Below are 20,848 nucleotides of genomic sequence, written 5' to 3'. Positions count from 1 at the left end.
TGGGCGCAAGGCGACCATTAGACCCGATGAGGTGTTTCTGAGCATGAGCTTAGCTAGCCAACGTTGCCATGACGTGTGATCGGGAATTTCTATTGGAGAAGCAGTTTTAGCCTATCTTTGTTACTGTACTCTACTCACTGTACTGTAACGTATTGTACTCTGTGCTCTACTCACTGTACTATCCAAACTTGAGAGAGAAAGAGCAAGGCAGACAGAGGAGAGAGAGCTTATCCAGACTGTTTTAACACTTGCTTTGACCACCAGACAACAAAAGGGGAAATAAAACATTTATGAGTTGAACATAACAGTATGACACTGGAATGAGGACAGACCCAACTGTGGTTTGTGACTTATGATTTCCCATTGTAGCCAATTAAGGAATTACAAGTTTTAATCACTTAATAATTCATAAACAAAATTGATAATCAGTTAAATCACTAACTAATTGGTAGGTCTACCATTACTTGTTACTTGTGTGAACTTTCATTATCCTCCCTCATGAAAGAGAGAAATTAGAAAATATCTTAAAGACATGTGGGTTTTTGGTAATGGAACTACATGGCAATATTTCTTAAACTTAAAGGGCAATTCCAGTGTTATGGATGTGACATTTGCACACAAAATGAGAAAATAATTCTCACAGAATTGACTTAAATATAAGTGAAAAATGCTTGTGTATTTATTTTTTTACCTTGTGGGGGAAGAGTACAAAATTACAAAGTTGTAAGTAATACATTTACATTTTAGTCATTTAGCAGACGCTCTTATCCAGAGCGACTTACAGGAGCAATTAGGGTTAAGTGCCTTGCTCAAGGGCACAGACAGATTTTTCACCTACCACTTTGAAGTAACGGAACAACAAAACTTGCATTATGGCAAAGGGTAAAATATTAAGACACTTTAAAAAGGAAGGCTTGGCTACACACAAAAACAACAATGATGAAAATATTAACATTTTCATATATACTTTAGAGAGAAATTGACCGTTATGATGTGAAGCGGTGCAAAATGAGTGTTTATATATTAAAAGATGTTTCACCATCATACTACCTTTGTAGCCATCTGAAAATGCAGTGTACCTCAAAGAACTAAGAAATCACCAGTATTTTAAATAATTATTGCATAGGCTATCAAAGTGCACTCGTGTTAACCAACCGAAAATGCACGTGCTAAAAAATGCGTTTTGAATGATTTATTTGAAAATCTTTATTTTCATTGTTAATTAGAGGATTGCATACTTCAATAAAAATTAAATAAAATGTGCATTTTCATAACACTAGAGGAAAATGTGGTGTTATGGATGTGACAAGGTCCCAAAAGAAACTGCAAATGATGACACTGCACTCTATTTCAAATGTACAAACTTTTAGTAACTTTATTCAAGATCATTAATGATAGATGTTTTATTTCAAAGATTAAATGTTATTATCAACCACCTACTGAGTCACAGAATAAAACTCAAATGCTGTTCATTTATAAACTCATGCTTTGTATTAATCTCACACCCTTTAATCTGCCAGCACAGGCTCTGTGAAATGGTACTTACCCCTGTTGTTCACAAAAGGACACAGGGACTGGACAACTTTACCTGCCGCCACCTAAGCCTTGTTCTCCTTGACTGGCATTTCTCCTCAATAACTGGATTTCAACAGCATCAGAATCTTTATGTTACCAGTCCCACGAACTGCCTGTTGGATTTTGTGGCCTTGTATGTGACAAGGAGGCAGTACCCTGTTTTAATGTTCACGACTGTGGAACTGGACAAGGACTGGTCAGAGGATTGAGTGGCAGTACACTGCTTGGAGGACACTGCACAAAAGCGTGCTCAGCTGATTGACATGCAGATGAACGGTCTCTGTGTCTCACTTTTCCCCATGAGATGGGCTCAACATGATGGATGGCCTGAGTGCCTGGAACAGGTCTAAGATCTTTCCACAGGTCCTCCAGGTGATGATTCTGGGTGAAGTCCGCAATCTCTTCCGATGTAATCAGCTTTATCTGTACATTCGGGCAGCTCCGTTTTGCCACAGCTAAAAAGGTTGCAGCATCGTTGACCACGGCTACGCTAACAGCCCTCTTAACTGTGCCCCCACTCCATCCACTGCACCTTTTCCGTGGCTTGTGGCAAACTAGTGCCACTCAATGCACATTGTTGGGAATAGCTCTTTTAGTGTTGTTGACAAGTATTTCCAGGTAAACTTGTTCTTGAATTTTGAGGCAGCCAAATTGCTGAAGATGTGCAACTGTTTTACCTGGGATGTTTTGCTTGTATATTTTGAACGCTCGTATTTAAAAAGGTTGCCAGAGCTTTCTTGTCATGCTCCAAGCTGTCACTACGATGACACATGACAGGGGTTCTCCATCAGCCCACACCACAGAAGTAAACAGAGTGATCTGCCTCTGATGCCAGTGTGCAGACTGGATATAATCCAGATATGCAGCAGTGTAGTTGTCTGCAAAGTCTACCTGCAGCATCACAGACTCATCAGCTTTCTTCTCCTGAAAGGAGGCACTTTGCTTTCTTTTCACAAAACAGTGCCTCAAGAACTTTGGGGCTGTAGTCTCAAGAAAATGGAGCACGTCCCCCAGCACCCCACTCTTCTGGACCTTTACCTGCACTCCCTCTGCCTTCCAGGCATACCAAGTTGTATGTGTTTGCTTGTCCTCTTCAGGAATGTTCTTAAGAATATGAATGGCAAGCAGTTTGGCGTTGCTGCGGTACGCACAGGTATTCAGCATACATTGAGGGCTGTCAGCACAGCAGACCAAGGCTTCAACAAACTCGGTTGTGCTGTGAAATGCCTTTCGTAGTACATGCTGGCGCAAACAATCCAGAAGCAGTTTCACGTTCTCGTGGTAATGGCAGAGGCACACATTTCTTGGTGTCTCCGAGCACCGGAGAACATGGGGGGAATTTCCCAATAACAGCCTCTGGATTTTCTACCTTGAAGCATCGATATGCCTCCAACGCCGACATACAGTTGAAGTCGGAAGTTAACATACACCTTAGGCAAATACATTTAAACTCTGTTTTTCACAATTCCTGACATTTAATCCTAGTAAAAATTCGCTGTCGTAGGTCAGTTAGGATCACCACTTTATTTTAAGAATGTGAAATGTCAGAATAATAGTAGGAGAGAATTTTTATTTATTTCATCACATTCCCAATGGGTCAGAAGTTTACATACACTCAATTAGTATTTGGTAGCATTGCCTTTAAATTGTTTAACTTGGGTCAAATGTTTCGGGTAGCCTTCCACAAGCTTCCCACAATAAGTTGGGTGAATTTTGGCCCATTCCTCCTGACAGAGCTGGTGTAACTGAGTCAGGTTTGTAGGCCTCCTTGCTCGCACACGCCTTTTCAGTTCTGCCCACACATTTTCTATAGGATTGAGGTCAGGGCTTTGTGATGGCCACTCCAATACCTTGACTTTATTGTCCTTAAGCCATTTTGCCACATTTTTACATTTTTAGTCATTTAGCAGACGCTCTTATCCAGAGTGACTTACAGTTAAGTGAGTGCATACATTTTCATACTGGCCCCCCGTGGGAAACAAACCCACAACCCTGGCATTGCAAGCGCCATGCTCTTCCAACTTTGGAAGTATGCTTGGGGTCATTGTCCATTTGGAAGACCCATTTGCGACCAAGCTTTAACTTCCTGACTGATGTCTTGAGAGGTTGCTTCAATATATCCACATCATTTTCCTTCCTCATGATGCCATCTATTTTGTGAAGTGCACCAGTCCCTCCTGCAGCAAAGCACCCACACAGCATGATGCTGCCACCCCCGTGCTTCACGGTTGGGATGGTGTTCTTCGGCTTGCAAGCGTCCCCCTTTTTCCTCCAAACATAATGATGGTCATTATGGCCAAACAGTTCTATTTTTGTTTCATCAGACCAGAGGACATTTCTCCAAAAGGTACGATCTTTGTCCCCATGTGCAGTTACAAACCGTAGTCTGGCTTTTTTATGGCGGTTTTGGAGCAGTGGCTTCTTCCTTGCTGAGCAGCCTTTCAGGTTATGTCGATATAGGACTCGTTTTACTGTGGATATAGATACTTTTGTACCCGTTCCCTCCAGCATCTTCACAAGGTCCTTTGCTGTTGTTCTGGGATTGATTTGCACTTTTCGCACCAAAGTACGTTCATCTCTAGGAGACAGAACGCGTCTCCTTCCGGAGCGGTATGACGGCTGCACGGTCCCATGGTGTTTATACTTGCGTACTATTGTTTGTACAGATGAACGTGGTACCTTCAGGCGTTTGGAAATTGCTCCAAAGGATGAACCAGACTGAGGTCTTGGCTATTTCTTTTGATTTTCCCATGATGTCAAGCAAAGAGGCACTGAGTTTGAAGGTAGGCCTTGAAATACATCCACAGGTACACCTCCAATTGACTCAAATGATGTAAATTAGCCTATCAGAAGCTTCTAAAGCCATGACATCATTTTCTGGAATTTTCCAAGCTGTTTAAAGGCACAGTCAACTTAGTGTATGTAAACTTCTGACCCACTGGAATTGTGATACAGTGAATTATAAGTGAAATAATCTGTCTGTAAACAATTGTTGGAAAAACGACTTGTGTCATGCACAAAGTAGATGTCCTAACCGACTTGCCAAAACTATAGTTTGTTAACAAGAAATTTGTGGAGTGGTTGAAAAACTAGTTTTAATGACTCCAACCTAAGTGTATGTAAACTTCCGACTTCAACTGTTGCTAGGTGCCGTTTCTGCAGCTTTTTTTGTGTGTCCTCCCTCTCTGATGGTCATTACATCCCTTATCCCTGGTGCCTGCCGGGAGATGTCGTTTCTAATATAAAACCCCTTTACCAAGTATTTTGTTTTATTGGAGAGTTCACATAAGAACATTGAAATTGCCAGCTTCCAAACAACAGCCTTTTTATTTCGACTTCCTGGCAAAGCTTTTAGTACAAGAGCCTGCTTTGACCTAAAGGCTGAAGATGGGGATGAGTTGGTTGGTGGGGTCTTTGACAATAACATTGCCTCTTTTAGACATGGCGCTTTTTCCTCTGCCTTAATCTTGCTTTTTCCCCTTTCCATCTCTGCCTCATGCTTTGTTTGTGTTTGTTTCTTGATTAATCTCCCAGCTTACTTCCTTTCTCTTTCCCTATCTTTGAAGGAGTCATCATTTATTTTCCTCTCTATATGCCTTTTGGCACTCAGCATTTGTTTTAACCATTGCTGAAATAAAAATAAAATAAAGTTATTATTTTCAATATCACTGCTCTCTCTCTCTCTCTCTTTACCACAACATTTTTTAGGATGTTGAAATAAATTCATTGTTTTTACATGTTCTGGGTTAAGGCTGGGGTAAGGGTTAGTGGTGGAGGGAAAATCCGCAGGACAGGCTCATTGTAATGGAAGGAACGGTATGAGGAGTATTCCTCATTACATTCCGTATAACTATGTATTACAATGAGCCCGTCCTCCGGTTTCTCCCTCCACCAGGTACCACTGGCTAACCCTAATCCCAGCCCTAACCTCTGTGGTCCTGTGTGGCTCAGTTGGTAGAGCTTGGCGCTAGCATGGCTAAAGTTGTGAGTTCGATTCCCATGGGGCCAAATATATGCACGTAAGTCACTTTAGATAAAAGCATCTGCTAAATGGCATATATTTACTCCTAACCATAGACTGGGTTTGATACCTTCATTTCCATGTTTATTTGTGCTAGCTGCACTCATCTCTAGTATATCTTGACATGTCATTATGTTGATGTCTTTCCTATAAAGGGTTAAACTATTCTTCATTTTTCATTACGTGAAAGGGTAAAAGAAAAAGTTTTATAACCTACCAATGGCAAAGGGTTCGCACTTTCGGCAATGTCTTCTCAGATCGTAAATCACCTCAGGCTTGACAGCTGCAGTTCTCAAGTGCCTCTCGCGCCGCAGGGCAGACCACACAGATACAGACCAATATTGTCACTGGGGGTTACCCGTACTTACTCAGGAAGTTAAACTCAGCATGACCGGTGAAAGTTTATGGATTTTTAAGAACTTTATTATGCCATGTGATGTGATCACATGCAATGATCCGGTTAGCAGAACAACGCATCATTGCAGTTCATATGACAACGTGAGTACACACAAAATGGATCACTCACACAGATAGATTAAGATTGCCTGCTAACTAGCTAGCTAGCTAACATCAACACACTTCGGAAGCAGTAGGAAGTGCATGATTGCGTTATTCAGTGATGCTGATTAGTGAGTCCATGATCATGTTATGAACTGTCCATAACGGTCACATCCGTTACGCTTAGAACAAGTACTGACAATGAGAGAAAGGCAACCAATTACACATCACCTAAGCCCTTGATGCAAGTTAGCTTTGCATAGAAAGTTCAGTGGTGGAAAAAGTATCCAATTGTCATACTTTAGTAAAAGACACCTTAATAGGAAATGACTCAAGTAAAAGTCACCCAGTAAAATCCTACTTGAGTAAAAGTCTAAAACTATTTGGTTGAATATACTTAAGTAACAAAAGTAAATGTAATTGCTAAAATATACTTAAAGTATCAAAAGTATAAATCATTTCAAATTCCGTATATTAAGCAAACCAGACGGCACCATTTTCTTGTTTTTTATATTTACGGATAGCCAAGGGCACACTCCAACACTCAGAAATAATTTACAAACGAAGCATGTGTGTTTAGTGAGTCCACCAGATCAGAGGCAGTAGGGATGACCAGGGATGTTCTCTTGATAAGTGTGTGAATTAGACCATTTTCCTGTCCTGCTATACATTCAAATTGTAAAGAGTACTTTTGGGTGTCAAGGAAAATGTATTTCCCAAAAAGCTACTTTCATTTGACACCCAATTTCATATGCTCCTATGAACTTCACATTGGTGTTCATGGGTCCTTCGGTGGAAATGCATTCATCTAGTACATTACTGAAAATTCCTTATACACCTTGTCAAGTTAAAATATGTATTGAAGCAAAAGACTACTGATTAAAAGGTTCTGTCAGACAGTTCAGTTTAATATTCAAACTCAACAAATGAATGTTTGCTCTTCCCTAAGAAAATAACGTTATTAAATGAAAGGCGAGTTTCCTCTAACTATAGCATTGAATCAATGAATAGCCTGCATAAGATTCCCTGAACCTAAATATAGTCAGCACTCACCAAATCAATCAATTGAACATTATGTGAATTGCTCCACATTTACATTTTAGTCATTTAGCAGACGCTCTTATCCAGAGCGACTACAGTTACAGTATAACAAATGGCAATTCATCCTGGCAAGTAAAGATCTAACACACGATCTCTGCTATATGAAGCATGACTAAAAATAGTTCACATTTAAGAGGAAATGGCAAAATGTTATATCTTCCAATCATTTACATTTCACATTTTAGTCATTTAGCAGACGCTCTTATCCAGAGCGACTTACAGGTGCAATTAGAGTTAAGTGCCTTGCTCAAGGGCACATCGACAGATTTTCCACCTAGTCGGCTCGGGGATTAGAACCAGCGACCTTTTGGTTACTGGCACAATGCTCTTAACCACTAAGCTCCCTGCTGCCCCATTGTGTATTGTACTGCATTGTGAATGGTACACTTTGGTACACTTCTAAACTCACATATATCTCTTCACACTCTGGTAATGGTCAATCTCACTCAGAATCAAAAGGGACCCTGTCAGCGAGACCATGCTACTGCTGTACTACACATCTGGTGAGTATGTAGAGCTGTCTGGCGTACCCACAGGTAGCAGACACAACCTAAATGTAACTGTACAGTCTAATCCAAAGGATTGCATCAGTTTAGGTCGGAACAACTGTAAAGCCCCATGATCATGGAGATCTAGAATGAATCTAACAGCTTTTTATCACAACATCTAATGCTCTAACACAGGCCAATGCCCCATTGCTATTCAATAAGTCAACTACAAAGCCTGGTGGAAGAAATATCAGACAGAAAGTACTGTTGAAAAAAGAGATGGTGAGTAACTAGCTATCTAGGATGCATTGGTCTATAAAAGGGTTTCCCAAACTTGGTCCTCAGGACCCCAAGGGGTGCAATACTTATGTAAAATGTAATATTTCTGTTTTTTATACATTTGCAAAAAAAAAACTGGTTTTGCTTTGTCATTATGGGGTATTGTGTGTGCAGATTGATGATGGGGAAAAAACAGTTTAATCCATTTTAGAATAAGGCTGTAAAGTAACAAAATGTGGAAAAAGTCAAGGGTCTGAATACTTTCCGAACGCAGTGTAAATCTGAACACGCTACCAGCGCTTTGAAAACTTGATTTCATTATGCTTTCCTGTGGATAGTCTGACAATCCTACAACCAAAAGGACCAATCGCACGGACAACCGGTAAAGTACGCTCAAATGTAATTTCATTCAACATTCTGGCTTGTAGAGGTCATGGGAGGAAACTTTACTAATTCAAACGCTCATTTCTGCCAGGCATAATTCAATGCAATTCAACGTCGGGTTTCCAGGCAAGCAGACAACAAACTTGTATACAGCCAGGGTGACGTTGGTTACCGCAAATTTCACCGCCGAACGTAAACGATTGTCAAAGATCCTGGTAAAGTTAAAGTTAGTCAGTCTAAGAAACTGTCAGCCTTGGAGATGTTGTCACTATGTTAGCTACTAGCTTGTCAACTTGCCACTGAGTAGTGGATTGGTAGTTAGTAAACGTTGAAGTTTGAACAATTGTATAATTTAGCTAGATAACTACTTAGCAAGCTAACGTTTACTAGTCCAGGTATTAACGTTATCACAAATACTTGATTCTCAATATCACCGATATTACAGCGAGGTCTGTGGAACATGCACGTTTTAATTGGGTCTGTGGTGTGGGGCTGGTGCACAGTGCTTGGCTTGGAAACTCACCTCACTCCCGCTTGAGTAGAAACCCGCGTCTCTCTGGCGCCTATGTTTCTCAGCAATCCCGAGTAAATGTAGCAGTGACGGGTCCTCGCACAACGTTAGTCCAATGTTGATGGGCCTCGGGCCTCCAGTGATTACCTCTCCACCTTCCGAGTCGAAACGTCCCCGCTGCGGACGTTTCTCAGACCGTAGCCGACTACGAGATGTCCATGGCCGGCCAGGGAAACGAGACCGGGCCACGGCCGGAGTGCTAAAGCCAGTCACATTAGCAGGAGATGATAATCCCCCTTCCGCTGCCGCCATTATTCACAAGCAACTACAACAAAAACAACGACGGTGGTACGCTGTAGCTTTGTGGTAAAACAAGATGGAAAGGCGCGAGATAGGAAGGAAATACCGTTGCATCATGGGAAAACGAGTTTGTTGTATTTCAGAATTCTGAGCGTCTTTTCGAGGGTTTATGAATGTGAACAGTACATACATAGACACATTGTTTTATTCATGTTTTATATTTCAATTAAGTACAAATAATATCTAAAAATTGTATTATTCAGTATTCAGTCCACTTGCAGTAAATATTTGCACATTTGACCCTTTTTTCCCTTCTGCCCACTTATTCCACTCCTTTTTGCCATAATATGTATGTATATACACTAAACAAAAATATAAACGCAACATGTAAAGTGTTGGTCCCATGTTTCATTAGCTAAAATAAAAGATCCCAGAAATGTTCCATATACACAAAAAGCTTATTTATTTCAAATGTTGTGCACACATTTGTTTACATCCCTGTTGGTGAACATTTCTCATTTGCCAAGATAATCCATCCACCTGACAAGTGTGGCATATCAAGAAGATGATTAAACAGCATTATCATTACACAGGTGCATCTTGTGCTGGGGACAATAAAAGGCCACTCTAAAATGTGCAGTTTTGTCAGACAACACAGTGACACAGATGTCTCAAGTTTTAGGGGAGCATGCAATTGGCATGCTGACTGCAGAAATGTCCACCAGAGCTGTTGCCAGAGAATTTAATGTTCATTTCTCTACCATAAGCCGCTTCCAATGTTGTTTTAGATAATTTGGCAGTACGTCCAACCGGCCTCACAACCGCAGACCACGTGTATGGCGTTGTGTGGGTGAGCGGTTTGCTGATGTAAATGTTGTGAACAGAGTGCCCCATTGTGGCGGTGGGGTTATGGTATGGGCAGGCATAAGCTACGGACAACAATCACAATTGCATTTTATCGATGGCAATTTGAATGCACAAAATGCAGTGATAAGATCATGAGGCCCATTGTGAGGCCCATTTTTTAAATGGTATCTGTGACCAACAGATGCATATCTATATTCCCAGTCATGTGAAATCCATAAATTAGGGCCTAATGAATTTATTTTAATTGACTGATTTCCTCATATGAACTGTAACTCAGTAAAATATTTTAAATTGTTGCATGTTGCGTTTATATTTTTGTTCAGTATAAATATTGTGCAGGTAACCACACATATTCTTATTTGTAATGACAACCATAAGTGGTGAGCACAGCAATTATATAAAATACCCCCAAAAATCTGTCTTTCCATCTCTCTATGCACTTCTCTATGATGCTAATTTTCATTTGGCTCACCACCCGCCAATATTCAGGGAGTATTTTTTTTATGGCATCCATCTCCTTCAGCAGCACCACCCCTATTTCTCCTGTTTCTTTGCTGCTCCTCTACATCTCCATGCTGGCCTTGACCTGGACCCATCCCTCCTTAGCCCATCTCCTCTCCAGCTCACTCCTTAGCTGGTTCAAGGTGTTATTTTCATCCTCTTTCCCCTTCTCCACTACAAGCTTTTGCCTTTATTTGAGGCAGTTATTCTCTATCCCTTTTTGGTCTTCCTTCCCCTTTGACCTCTCCTCATCTTTTCCTTTTTCTGCAACAAGCCTTTGGATTTCCTCCTCATTCTTCATATCTATCCTCACTAGCTCCTTCTGCCACAACAACCCCAAATGAATGGAAAAGATAAGCACCATACAATCTTATTCAGTGCTTATCGTTTCCATTCATTTCAGGGTGACATTTCCCATAACCTTACATTCACATTGATTACAGATTGCAATTTAAATCACTCAGTTTAATGCCATTACTATTTCATTGTGGATGAAAAAAGTACAAGATCACTTGAATACAACAATGACATCCTTCACAGAACAATGGATTCTCCGGACCAATATAATATACTTTACATGATCAGAAGATACCTTGACAGGAACGTAAACTAAATCATGAGTGGAATGGTAAACCATGAAACCCATTGATTTCTTACTAAAATCAATACTATAAGTTACAAAAACTTCTCACATTTGAGGCAAATCGGTAGACTAGCTCTACATCCGTAATATGAATACAAAATTATTATTTTTTAAGGTGTGGGCAATATGGAAACAAATAAGATTCCCACTCTGGGGGGCAGTTGTAATTCACAATTATGCACACATCAGTATAAAGGGTTTTATACACAGTACATTGTTGTTTTTCTAAAAGCACTTTAAAATAACCACAGTGGGACCAACCAGGAACAAGCTAATGATCCAACTGAGTGCTTTTGTATAATGGTATGTCACATACTCCAAACCCCTATCTTGAACATAAAAAACCCACCCACATCAAGGCCTGTTTTACCCAAAATTATATTTTTAAAACCCTAAACCATTACATACATTTTCCATGATGATATTCCTTTTCCCCAGATTATCTCTTTTCTTTGTCTGTTGCCTCTTCTCCCTCAGTGTGTGTCTTCTGGTGTGCCTTTAGGTTGCTCTCCCTGCCAAAGCTCTTGCCGCAGGTTGGGCAGTTGTGTCGGCCAGAGCTGTGAGCCCTGGACATGTGGGCTTTGAGCTGCTCCGGCTGGGCATAGCTCTCTTCACACTCAGAGCAGGGGTGAGCCTTGCTAGGTTGAGACGGATGCCCGTGCTTCTCCTTCTTGTGGGCCCGGAGAAGGGCAACAGAGGAGAACGTGAGGTCACACTCAGCTTCAGGACAGGGAATTTGGAGCTCCTCCTTAGGGGGTCGCCCCGGTCCTTTTCCTCTTTTTGCCACAGACTCCTCTCCCCCCTCCTCAACTTCTCTGCTCTTCTCTCCGTTTGCTGCCTCTTCCTCAGCAGACTTCGGCTCAGCCTCAGACACTTTCTTGGGAGGTCGGCCACGTTTTTTGGCCGGGACCTTTGCATCGCAATGCTGATCACCTGCAAAGTTCTCCTGGTGCAGCACAAGATCCACCTCCGCCTCAAACCCGCGGCCGCACTTGCCACAACGGTGAGTCTTGGTGTCATCATCCTCCTCTTCCAGTGGCTGGGGGTGCTGGGTGAGGCGGTGGGTGCGTAACTGGTTTGGGCCCCGTAATACCACGCCACATTCCTTGCACACACACTGCCGCTCTTTGCACAGCTGTCGCCGGTGGACTGTCAACTATGAGAGACAGAAACAAAAATTATAAGAGGCTCAGGCCATCTTGAGGAAACAAACACGGGGACCAAGGCACCAATGGACAACAAAAGGCAGATGTACTACAGAGCACCTGCCTAGCCCCCGGTTCTTTATCTTTATTGGGATTCCCATTAGCTGATGCCATGACCACAGCTAATATTGCTGGGGTCCTAATCTCTCATGGACAGACTACGTAAACATAACTAGTACCGTAGATCTGTCTGCATTCTATGGGATGCGTGAGATAACGAGAATCATTAATTAATTCTGGGTCTTGTGCTTTCGTCACTGGTTATTTGGAGGCATCAGGATTGGGTGAAGGCGGTGCTTAACCATTGACACTCATGGGAATTGGCCTATATGGACAGGGCTAAATTGAAATGAAATTTATTAGACATTACACTTGATTTTAGTGCATTTTACATTTACTGTACTTTTCGCTGCATTTGTTAATAACAAAATCTGAAAATACTCTGGATACATTCAGTAACATAAGAATATTCCAGAAAAATGTGGGGTAGGTGCAACATAAGAAGAAAGAAAAAAATACAATGGTTTTACTGAGAGGACTAACTGGTGTCTCCAAGTGGCCACACACCTCTCCTAAGCGTGCACAGTTCCTAAGTAATTTCAAGCAGTTTGAAGTGACTCAAATCCAATTTATTTGCATTTCCGATTCAAATCTGTTATTTTTCCTGCGGTCTGAATAGCAATGCCAGATTTCTAACCACCTTCATATGTGGTTTGAAGTCAGATACAAATCTGATACCTGGCCCTATGACTTGTGTCTGAACGGTCAAATCTGATTTATTTTCCCTCAAGTAGTTGTTAGACTGTTATTTGCCATATATTTTTGCTTGCTAGCTACTCTGTTGACAGTTTGACAAGAACATGAGGTTGTAGCTAGCTAGCTTGTTAATTGTTTACAAACAAAATGAGTGAATGTGCTAGAAAGCTAAACAGCTACCTAGCTATAGTTGACTGCTGTGACTAGCTAAAAAGGACTTGTTTTGAAATGTGGATCTTATCCTTTGAGCATTATGGCCTGCAGTGTGAACAAGGCTAAAGAAGAGTCTTCAACTATAAGGTGCTTTTTTGAGCTGAGGAACTAGAGCAAGGGGGGGCAAAGTACGGCGCGCCAGGCACTTCAATCCGGCCCGCGAGACATTTTTTAAATGTATTAAATATTATTATATTTTAGTTATGATTTTTGGCCTAAAATTACTCATTCCATGATATACAAACAACCTCCAATAGATGGCGCTGTAGCCAGGCAGCGCGCTCTGTATTTGGCCCTTCAGTCAGATTCAGAATGCGCCATCATAGCCACTTCATTGCCTGACGACTTTTGACGTGAAAAATTAGTGCTGCGAAAATGAGAAAAGTGGACTCAATGATGGGAACAACCAGGGGCTCTGACTTATATGACAGCGTGTCTGCCTGCTTGGAAAAACGGACAAACGTCACAACAGATGGATCACCAAATCTAACCGGTAAAAACATTTGCCTACTAAAAAGATTACAAGACAAAGTAAAAGAAGAAAGCCCTAACTCAGAGGAATTTATATTTATTCACTGTATTAATCATCAGGAAGCCCTGTGTAAAAGTGTGTTAACGCTGGAAAATGTTGTCAAAGTGGTTGTAAAACTTGTCAACTTTATATGGGCAAGGGGGCTTTAACCATCGTCATTCAGCTGCTCAATGACACAGAGGCAGAGCACCAGGACCTGTTGTACCATTCAAATGTGTGCTGGCTAAGCCTGGGAAAAGTATTTCGCCGTGTGTGGGAACTGAGAGGGGAGAAAGGTATGTTCCTTGATACGGTTGGTAAAGCTGACGACTTCTCAGAGTTGAAAGACACAGACTGGCTGGGCGACTTTGCTTTCGGTGTGGACATACTGGGGCATCTGAACAATCTAAATGTGAAACTGCAGGGAAATTGTGTTTTTGTGCATGAACTGTATTCCAACGTGAAAGCCAAACTTATGTTGTTCTCTAGACAAATGAGCAGCCGGTCTCTAGCTTATTTTCCGACAATGGCCGCACTGAACGCGCCCATATCGCAGTGCCGCACTGAGACATACAGTAGCACTTTGATTGACCTGCATGCTGAGTTTTCCCACCGCTTCTCAGACTTCACCAAGATTGAGACTGAGCTGGAGCTTGTACCATGCCCAGTCTTTCGACAGTGAGAAAGCACAACCAGACACACAATTGGAGCTCATCGACATCCAGTGCTTTGAAGGAGAAGTACAAAACAGCAACAATAGGCCAGTTCTATGGCTCACTGAATGAAACAAAGTTTCCAAACATTAAAAAGCACGCCCAAAGGATGCTTGTTTTATTCGGGTCCACATATGTGTGTGAACAAACGTTTTCAGTCATGAATTACAACAAATCCCATCACAGGACAAATTGAACAAATTACCACTTGTCAGCTGTTCTGAGAATCTCTACATCAAAGATGACAACAGACTTTGATGCCCTTGCCAAGAGAGGTAACCAGACCCATTGTTCACATTAAGACTCGAATAACCGTGACTGGGGTAAGCAAGGATTATGCTTTTTCATGGTGATGGTTATGCAGTGAGAATTATCCAACAATGCACTTGGATACAGGTAATAACTCATCCGTCAGATTTGGGCTGAGGTGATAGGATAACTGTAAATATGGCTCACAATGGAGATGATAATTGTTCCTTAATATGCTTTAAAAAAACAGACCATTCCAAATTAAATGGATGCTCTTACCATATGATTCACTCAAATGTTAGAATCGTTTTTTTTTTTTTTACACATCTGTTGTTACATTTTGCATGTCTCCAGTCATATAATATATATTTTTAAGTTTGCATATTGTGACTAAGTTTGATTGTACTGTACAAGGGTAGAGATGCAGGATCTGTGTGTGTGTGTTTGACTGTGTCTGTGATGTTATAAATTATATAAATGTTGTAAAAAATGTGTTCACAAAAAACTTGAACAGAATTGTTCTGCAAGCATATGCACACCTAAAGTATACTATTAGTTGCGTGTCAATGTGAAAATTAATAAAGGCTTCACATGTTTTGTCACACATATAGCATGTGGCCCTTCACCTGGTTTCAAAAACTCAATGTGGCCCTTGAGCCAAAAGGTCTGCCCACCCCTGAACTAGAGCAAGCACACTTGTAGTTGTTTTGTTCGGAACAACCCTACAGCCCCGCCATCGCACAATTACTGTTGTTTACGCAATCCAAAAACAGCCCATTTTAAAATCGCAATCTGGGTCAGGTGGGCATAATTTGAAAGCTTGTTTTATTGCCAACATGACTAGCTAAGTTATAAAATATGATGTCTGTGTTAGGCTTTCACAAGGCAATTCAGCTAAACAGATCGTAATTTTGGGGCGCATAGAAAGGAGTCATGAGTGCCTTCAGATGCGTGTTCTGCAGCGAATTTTCTTCACAATAGACAAACATAGGCTCATTCTGTTCAGAACAACCCAGGTTGACGCTATTTCATCTTGTAACTGTACATCAAACAGTGATCATAAATGTTTGACACTGTATATGACATGAGTTTTATGATATGAAAATTTGAAGTGCACATTTGGACTCAAGGGTGTTTGGCTTGCTTGTATGACATGAAAGTGGTATTTATTTTAATCTTCAATGTCTCATCTTTCAAAATACATATAGTCCTCTTCATTTACAGCATTCCCTCAATCAAACAACAAAACATTTGCTAAAGTTACCCAATTAGCAGGAAGGGTGGGGGTAACTTCTTGCCGCGTGCGGTGCTCAAGTTCAGAATGACTGTCCGTCAAAAGCCATACAGCCCTGTGAAGCGCAGAGCATGAGCTCTGATGTCATTTATAACTTATCAGTGGCCAAATCTGCCATTTTCAACCTGGGTACGGGTGTAAAGGGTTAAACTACTTTGCTTCAACAGATGATAAAAACAGGTGAAAATATCAGAAGAGAGGGCTTTGGCTAAGAGTTTCCTTTTGCGAGGGTGGAGACTTCGCAAACCGGAAATCTCAATTTCTTACATGCTTACCCCCAAAACCCAATCGAGCATCTGACCAAATTAGGAACGATTTTAGTTCTGGGTTAACCGAGATTACTGGGGTCCTTACACACACACAACTAAAAGTAATTACAGACAAGACTTTACAACTTCCATTGAAAGACAGTTCTCTCACCTCAGAGAAGGTCCGGAAGCTTCCCTGGCAGTGGGGGCAGCGGAAGGGCTTGTCTTCCAGGCTGTGTGAGGTCTGGTGCTGTGTCAGCTCCTCAGAGGAGGAGAAGGTACGATCGCACACATAACAGGTGAACAGCGTATTGGTCTGCAAAATAACACAAAACAGCAAATAATTAACAGTGTTAGAGGTAATGTACATCATTATATATGCTGTGCATATAGGGCTACAGCATCCTACTGTTAAGCTGTGTGCTTTGCAGCTCCGGGGTGAAGTTTCCCCTAGGTACACCATACAGATTTACGATCAGCTCCCCTCCCAAATTCTAAACTTAACCATTACTAAGGAAAATCCTAAAAATGACCCAAGATTAGCATCACTCGGGCTCCCGAGTGGCGGAGCGGTCTAAGGCACTGCATCTCAGGGCTTGAGGCGTCACTACAGACCCCCTGGTTCAATTCCAGGCTGTATCACAACCGGCTGTGATTGGGAGTACCATAGGGCGGCGCACAGCGTCGTCCAGGTTTGGCCGGTGTAGGCCGTCATTGTAAATAAGAATTTGTTCTTAACTGACTTGCCTAGTTAAATAAAGGTAAAAAATAAATAAAAAATCTAGGGGCAACTTCACCCTACTCCTGCAATGCATCTTGCATTTCTTTTCTCCATTCCGTACCTGTTGGAGCGACTGCTTGTATTCTTCACGATGGCTCTTCCTCATGTGCCTCTCCTTGGCCTTGGCATTACAAAATGTAATGAAGCACTGAAAACACTGTAGGCTGTCATGCTGATCTGCAATAAGAGGAGATACTGCACTTCAAATTCAAACACATTAACAACAATCTGAAATATACAAATGCAAATGTTCTTACAGGGTTGGAGAGCAGGAACAGTCTGTGGTTTGATGGTGGTCGCTGTGGCACTGGTCATCACCTCTTCCCCCAGAACGACCTGCTCTATGTCCAACATAACATTACCCAACTCCATTGACGTCTGAATCCACCCAGCAATGCAAACACAAGTTTACATCGGGCTGTAACAAAAATATAGGCATCATCAGATGTGTGAATAAATTAATATCTGCATCATTGTCTTATTTTGCTCATCGTGTTAATTGGCAAAACTAAGCCCGTGTTAATTGTCAACTAATAGCTAGCCAATGTGAACCTGTGTGTATGTTTCGATAACTAGTTGGTAGCTAGCTAGCTAGCTAAGTAGCCAGCTACAACCAAGTGAACAAAAATGCGCCGTGCGTGGATCAAATGATTGAGGAACTTGATGAATGATAATTTAGCATGCTAACTAGCTGGGAAGGCTGGCTGGCTTTGCCACTAGATATACTTTTTACAGAACAGTAAAAGGCATTGATAACAAACCAGAAAAACCGCAAATATAAGCAAGCAAAGTAACGTTAGCTAGCTACCTAGCTTCAGCCAGGCAACGCAGACAACACACAGGGAGGGGGAAATATTGGGAATTTCAAACTGGAACTGAAGCAGACATTTTCCACGAGAATTATAAAAATAGCATTAGCTATAATGTTGTATTAGGTTTTCATGCAATTTAAAAAATATATAATTTGAGATTGCACAAGAAAATCAATTTATACGTAGCTAGTAAGCTTCAACCGTTGCTTACCCAAAGCGTCCAATGAAATGAAGTCTTTGTGTGAACGGTTGACCCATATCATGTGACACTGGATGTTACTGGCTTGGCCATCACGGAAGTTCGGCTCTTTTTACTGACTCGGGTCTTTTCGACTCGTTTAGCCAAAAGAACGAATCATACTGAGGTAAATCATTGGCATAATGAGTACGTTTACATGCACAGTAATAATTGAATTGATAATGGCAGTAGGCAGATTATGCAATAGTCATGTAAACACCTTACTCTGTTGATCTTAATCGCCATAAGGTCCAAATCGAAGTAAGCATATGCCGATTAAAACACCTGGGGCCTCATTTATCAATATTGCATAGAAACTACTCTAAAATACTACTTACTAACGAAATTTAGAATGTTCATAGCATAGAAAAAGTGTGATTTATCGAACATTCTCAACAGCTCCCGCCTGTAGGCTTATAGGCCAACAGTGCTGTTCCACAGAATGAACGAGTTGCGCGTTCCACCTTGCCACCACATTCAGGAGCGTCTTTTGCCTTCTACTCGGTAAATTGCCGCGTGTCGTTGTGGCCGCCCAAAGTGGCTCGCGTGTGGGTGTGCTGGCAGCATACTGCTTCAATAATTCACCATAGCAAGTTTGTAATAAGGTCTGGTTATTAAATTGGTAAATAGTTTAATCCATTCTCCATTTCATGAATTTATTCACAGGTAAATAGTAATATGCTCTAAACCGCTCTGGTGACAAACAAACTTTGCTGGCCTGTTTCCAATCATCCACATGGCTGGGAGAACCTATTCAAGTAAGTAAATACATTTCGAAAATGTAAGAAAACAATGTATTATTAGCTAACTAGCTACAGTACAGGCTAACTCAAGTGAGATGCCAACGTAGCTAGCTAGTTATCTAGCCAACTTTACATACTGTATAGCTAGCTAAGTGAATTAAATATCACCAGCTACCTAACTTCATATTAGCTAGCAATCTTGATGTATTTATCATTGTAAAAAACAAACTCCAAATGCATTTGTAGGTAGCTAGCTAGCAGCCATGGAGGAGGATGAAAGGATAGCAGCCCCAAATGTCAAAGTGAGAGAGTAGGCTATTCTGGATAGGGCCGGTACTTTTGTGTAGTTCCAGTCCCTAGAAGTGAGGAATGAGATAATAGTAACATAATATTCAGTGCTGTCTCATTTGAGTATAATGAAGTCTGTTTCTTGTGATGTTTTCTGTCCTCAGATACAGAGAGCTGTGAAAGACTGTCTGCAGATGAAGAGGTCCCAATTAAGAGCAGTGGTTCTCAGTCCTGGTCCTGGGGACTCACTTGTTTTTGCCTTAACACTATTGTATACAGCTGATTCAAAGGATCAACTCATCATCAAGCTTCAAGTGGTATTTATGTATTCATTTGTGATGCTATCCTGGATATGATCCTGATGTTGTCACATGCTACTGTTAGGTTCTGAACAAACAGAGTAAAAACTCAAACGGACGACTTGAAAAAGCTCAAACCAAGTTTATTCACCCACTGGGTCATACAGCTGCAAAGAGAAGGTATGATTACAAAATTATATATATTTATAACCTCCTAATAGGCGGGATCAACTCGTTACACATCTAGACAGCCAATACATCTCTTTTGCAAGGCCGGAACTTAATTGGTTGCTCTCACTGGTGTAGTCATGGCCCTGCATGATGCTAGAACCTTCGTGGGCGTGGAAGTGTATGTGTGTGAGATAGGACTGTAGTAGGAGGATCGTCGTGGTGGGCCCCTCTGCTAGAACCTTTGTGGAAGTGTATGTGTGTGAGATAGGACTGTAGTAGGAGGATCGTCGTGGTGGGCCCCTCTGCTAGAACCTTTGTGGAAGTGTATGTGTGTGAGATAGGACTGTAGTAGGAGGATCGTCGTGGTGAGCCCCTCTGGACCCCCTCCCAGAGGTTTCTTCTCACTTCACCTGTTGACTTGACCTCGAGCCGAATTCCTCGCTCTTCCCTAGATCTGCAGCTGGCCTGCCTTATCAGAGACTAACTATTGCCCTTCGCCTCCCTCCTTAGAAATATGGAACAGAATATTAACTTTCTGCACTTCCCATTATCTCACTCAGTAACTTTCCATACACTATGTCCCTTCATTGACCCCAACATATACATTCCTTATACATGTAAAGTAGTCAATAAGTTATAGTATGGTAACATGAATAAGTATATTTCAAGCTAGAATCCAACAGTCCCTCCTTTTTTAAGGAGTGTAGTGTGTTACTAATGGTTTTCTTTGAGACTGTGGTCCCAGCTCTCTTCAGGTCATTGACCAGGTCCTGCCGTGTAGTTCTGGGCTGATCCCTCACCTTCCTCATGATCATTGATGTCCCACGAGGTGAGATCTTGCATGGAGCCCCAGACCGAGGGTGATTGACCGTCATCTTGAACTTAAATTTTCTAATAATTGCGCCAACAGTTGTTGCCTTCTCACCAAGCTGCTTGCCTATTGTCCTGTAGCCCATCCCAGCCTTGTGCAGGTCTACAATTTTATCCCTGATGTCCTTACACAGCTCTCTGGTCTTGGCCATTGTGGCGAGGTTGGAGTCTGTTTGATTGAGTGTGTGGACAGGTGTCTTTTATACAGGTAACGAGTTCAAACAGGTGCAGTTAATACAGGTAATGAGTGGAGAACAGGAGGGCTTCTTAAAGAAAAACTAACAGGTCT

General features: G+C 41.5%; 2 protein-coding genes and 1 long non-coding RNA gene across 6 annotated transcripts in view; 1 reads left to right on the top strand and 2 right to left on the bottom strand.

Moving 5' to 3' along the window:
• LOC121571388 (histone-lysine N-methyltransferase 2B-like) overlaps nt 1–9,236 on the bottom strand; it is a 72,448-nt gene extending 63,212 nt beyond the window's left edge. For all 3 annotated transcript variants that reach the window (XM_041882802.2, XM_045221907.1, XM_045221906.1), the window contains exon 1: nt 8,870–9,236. In XM_041882802.2, coding sequence (XP_041738736.2) covers nt 8,870–9,169 — 300 coding nt within the window. In that variant the 5' untranslated portion in view covers nt 9,170–9,236. The remainder of the gene's footprint in view (nt 1–8,869) is intronic.
• Nucleotides 9,237–10,975: 1,739 nt separating this feature from the next.
• LOC121571389 (zinc finger protein 436) lies at nt 10,976–18,237 on the bottom strand. 2 transcript variants are annotated; one of them, XM_041882803.1, is made up of 5 exons: nt 18,162–18,237; nt 17,396–17,556; nt 17,200–17,315; nt 16,530–16,673; nt 10,976–12,324 (listed from the first exon to the last, which is right to left on the bottom strand). In XM_041882803.1, exons 2-5 carry the CDS (start codon nt 17,508–17,510, stop codon nt 11,608–11,610), a joined length of 1,092 nt encoding a protein of 363 aa, XP_041738737.1. In that variant the 5' UTR covers nt 17,511–17,556; nt 18,162–18,237; the 3' UTR covers nt 10,976–11,607. The 2 variants fall into 2 exon arrangements, with proteins under 2 accessions (XP_041738737.1, XP_041738738.1); XM_041882804.2 differs by lacking the exon at nt 18,162–18,237 and adding an exon at nt 17,947–18,068.
• LOC121571390 lies at nt 18,233–20,461 on the top strand. The gene is made up of 3 exons (XR_006001714.1): nt 18,233–18,315; nt 18,855–18,946; nt 19,384–20,461. It is a non-coding gene; the product is annotated as an uncharacterized LOC121571390 (long non-coding RNA).
• Nucleotides 20,462–20,848: the final 387 nt, after the last annotated feature.

This window comes from Coregonus clupeaformis, chromosome 8, assembly GCF_020615455.1.
Source record: "Coregonus clupeaformis isolate EN_2021a chromosome 8, ASM2061545v1, whole genome shotgun sequence".
Taxonomy (NCBI): domain Eukaryota; kingdom Metazoa; phylum Chordata; class Actinopteri; order Salmoniformes; family Salmonidae; genus Coregonus; species Coregonus clupeaformis.
The sequence above is the reverse complement of the archived record's forward strand: the minus strand, read 5'-3'. Positions and strand labels throughout refer to the sequence as shown.

Bases quoted from the DNA above. Each gene is read 5' to 3' on its own strand.
- LOC121571389 (XM_041882803.1), bottom strand. From the start codon at position 17,510: ATGGAGTTGGGTAATGTTATGTTGGACATAGAGCAGGTCGTTCTGGGG. The intron at 17,316-17,395 runs GTAAGAACATTT...CTCTTATTGCAG, and splicing joins TGTTCCTGCTCTCCAACCCT to ATCAGCATGACAGCCTACAG. The intron at 12,325-16,529 runs GTGAGAGAACTG...TGTCTCTCATAG, and splicing joins GCTTCCGGACCTTCTCTGAG to TTGACAGTCCACCGGCGACA.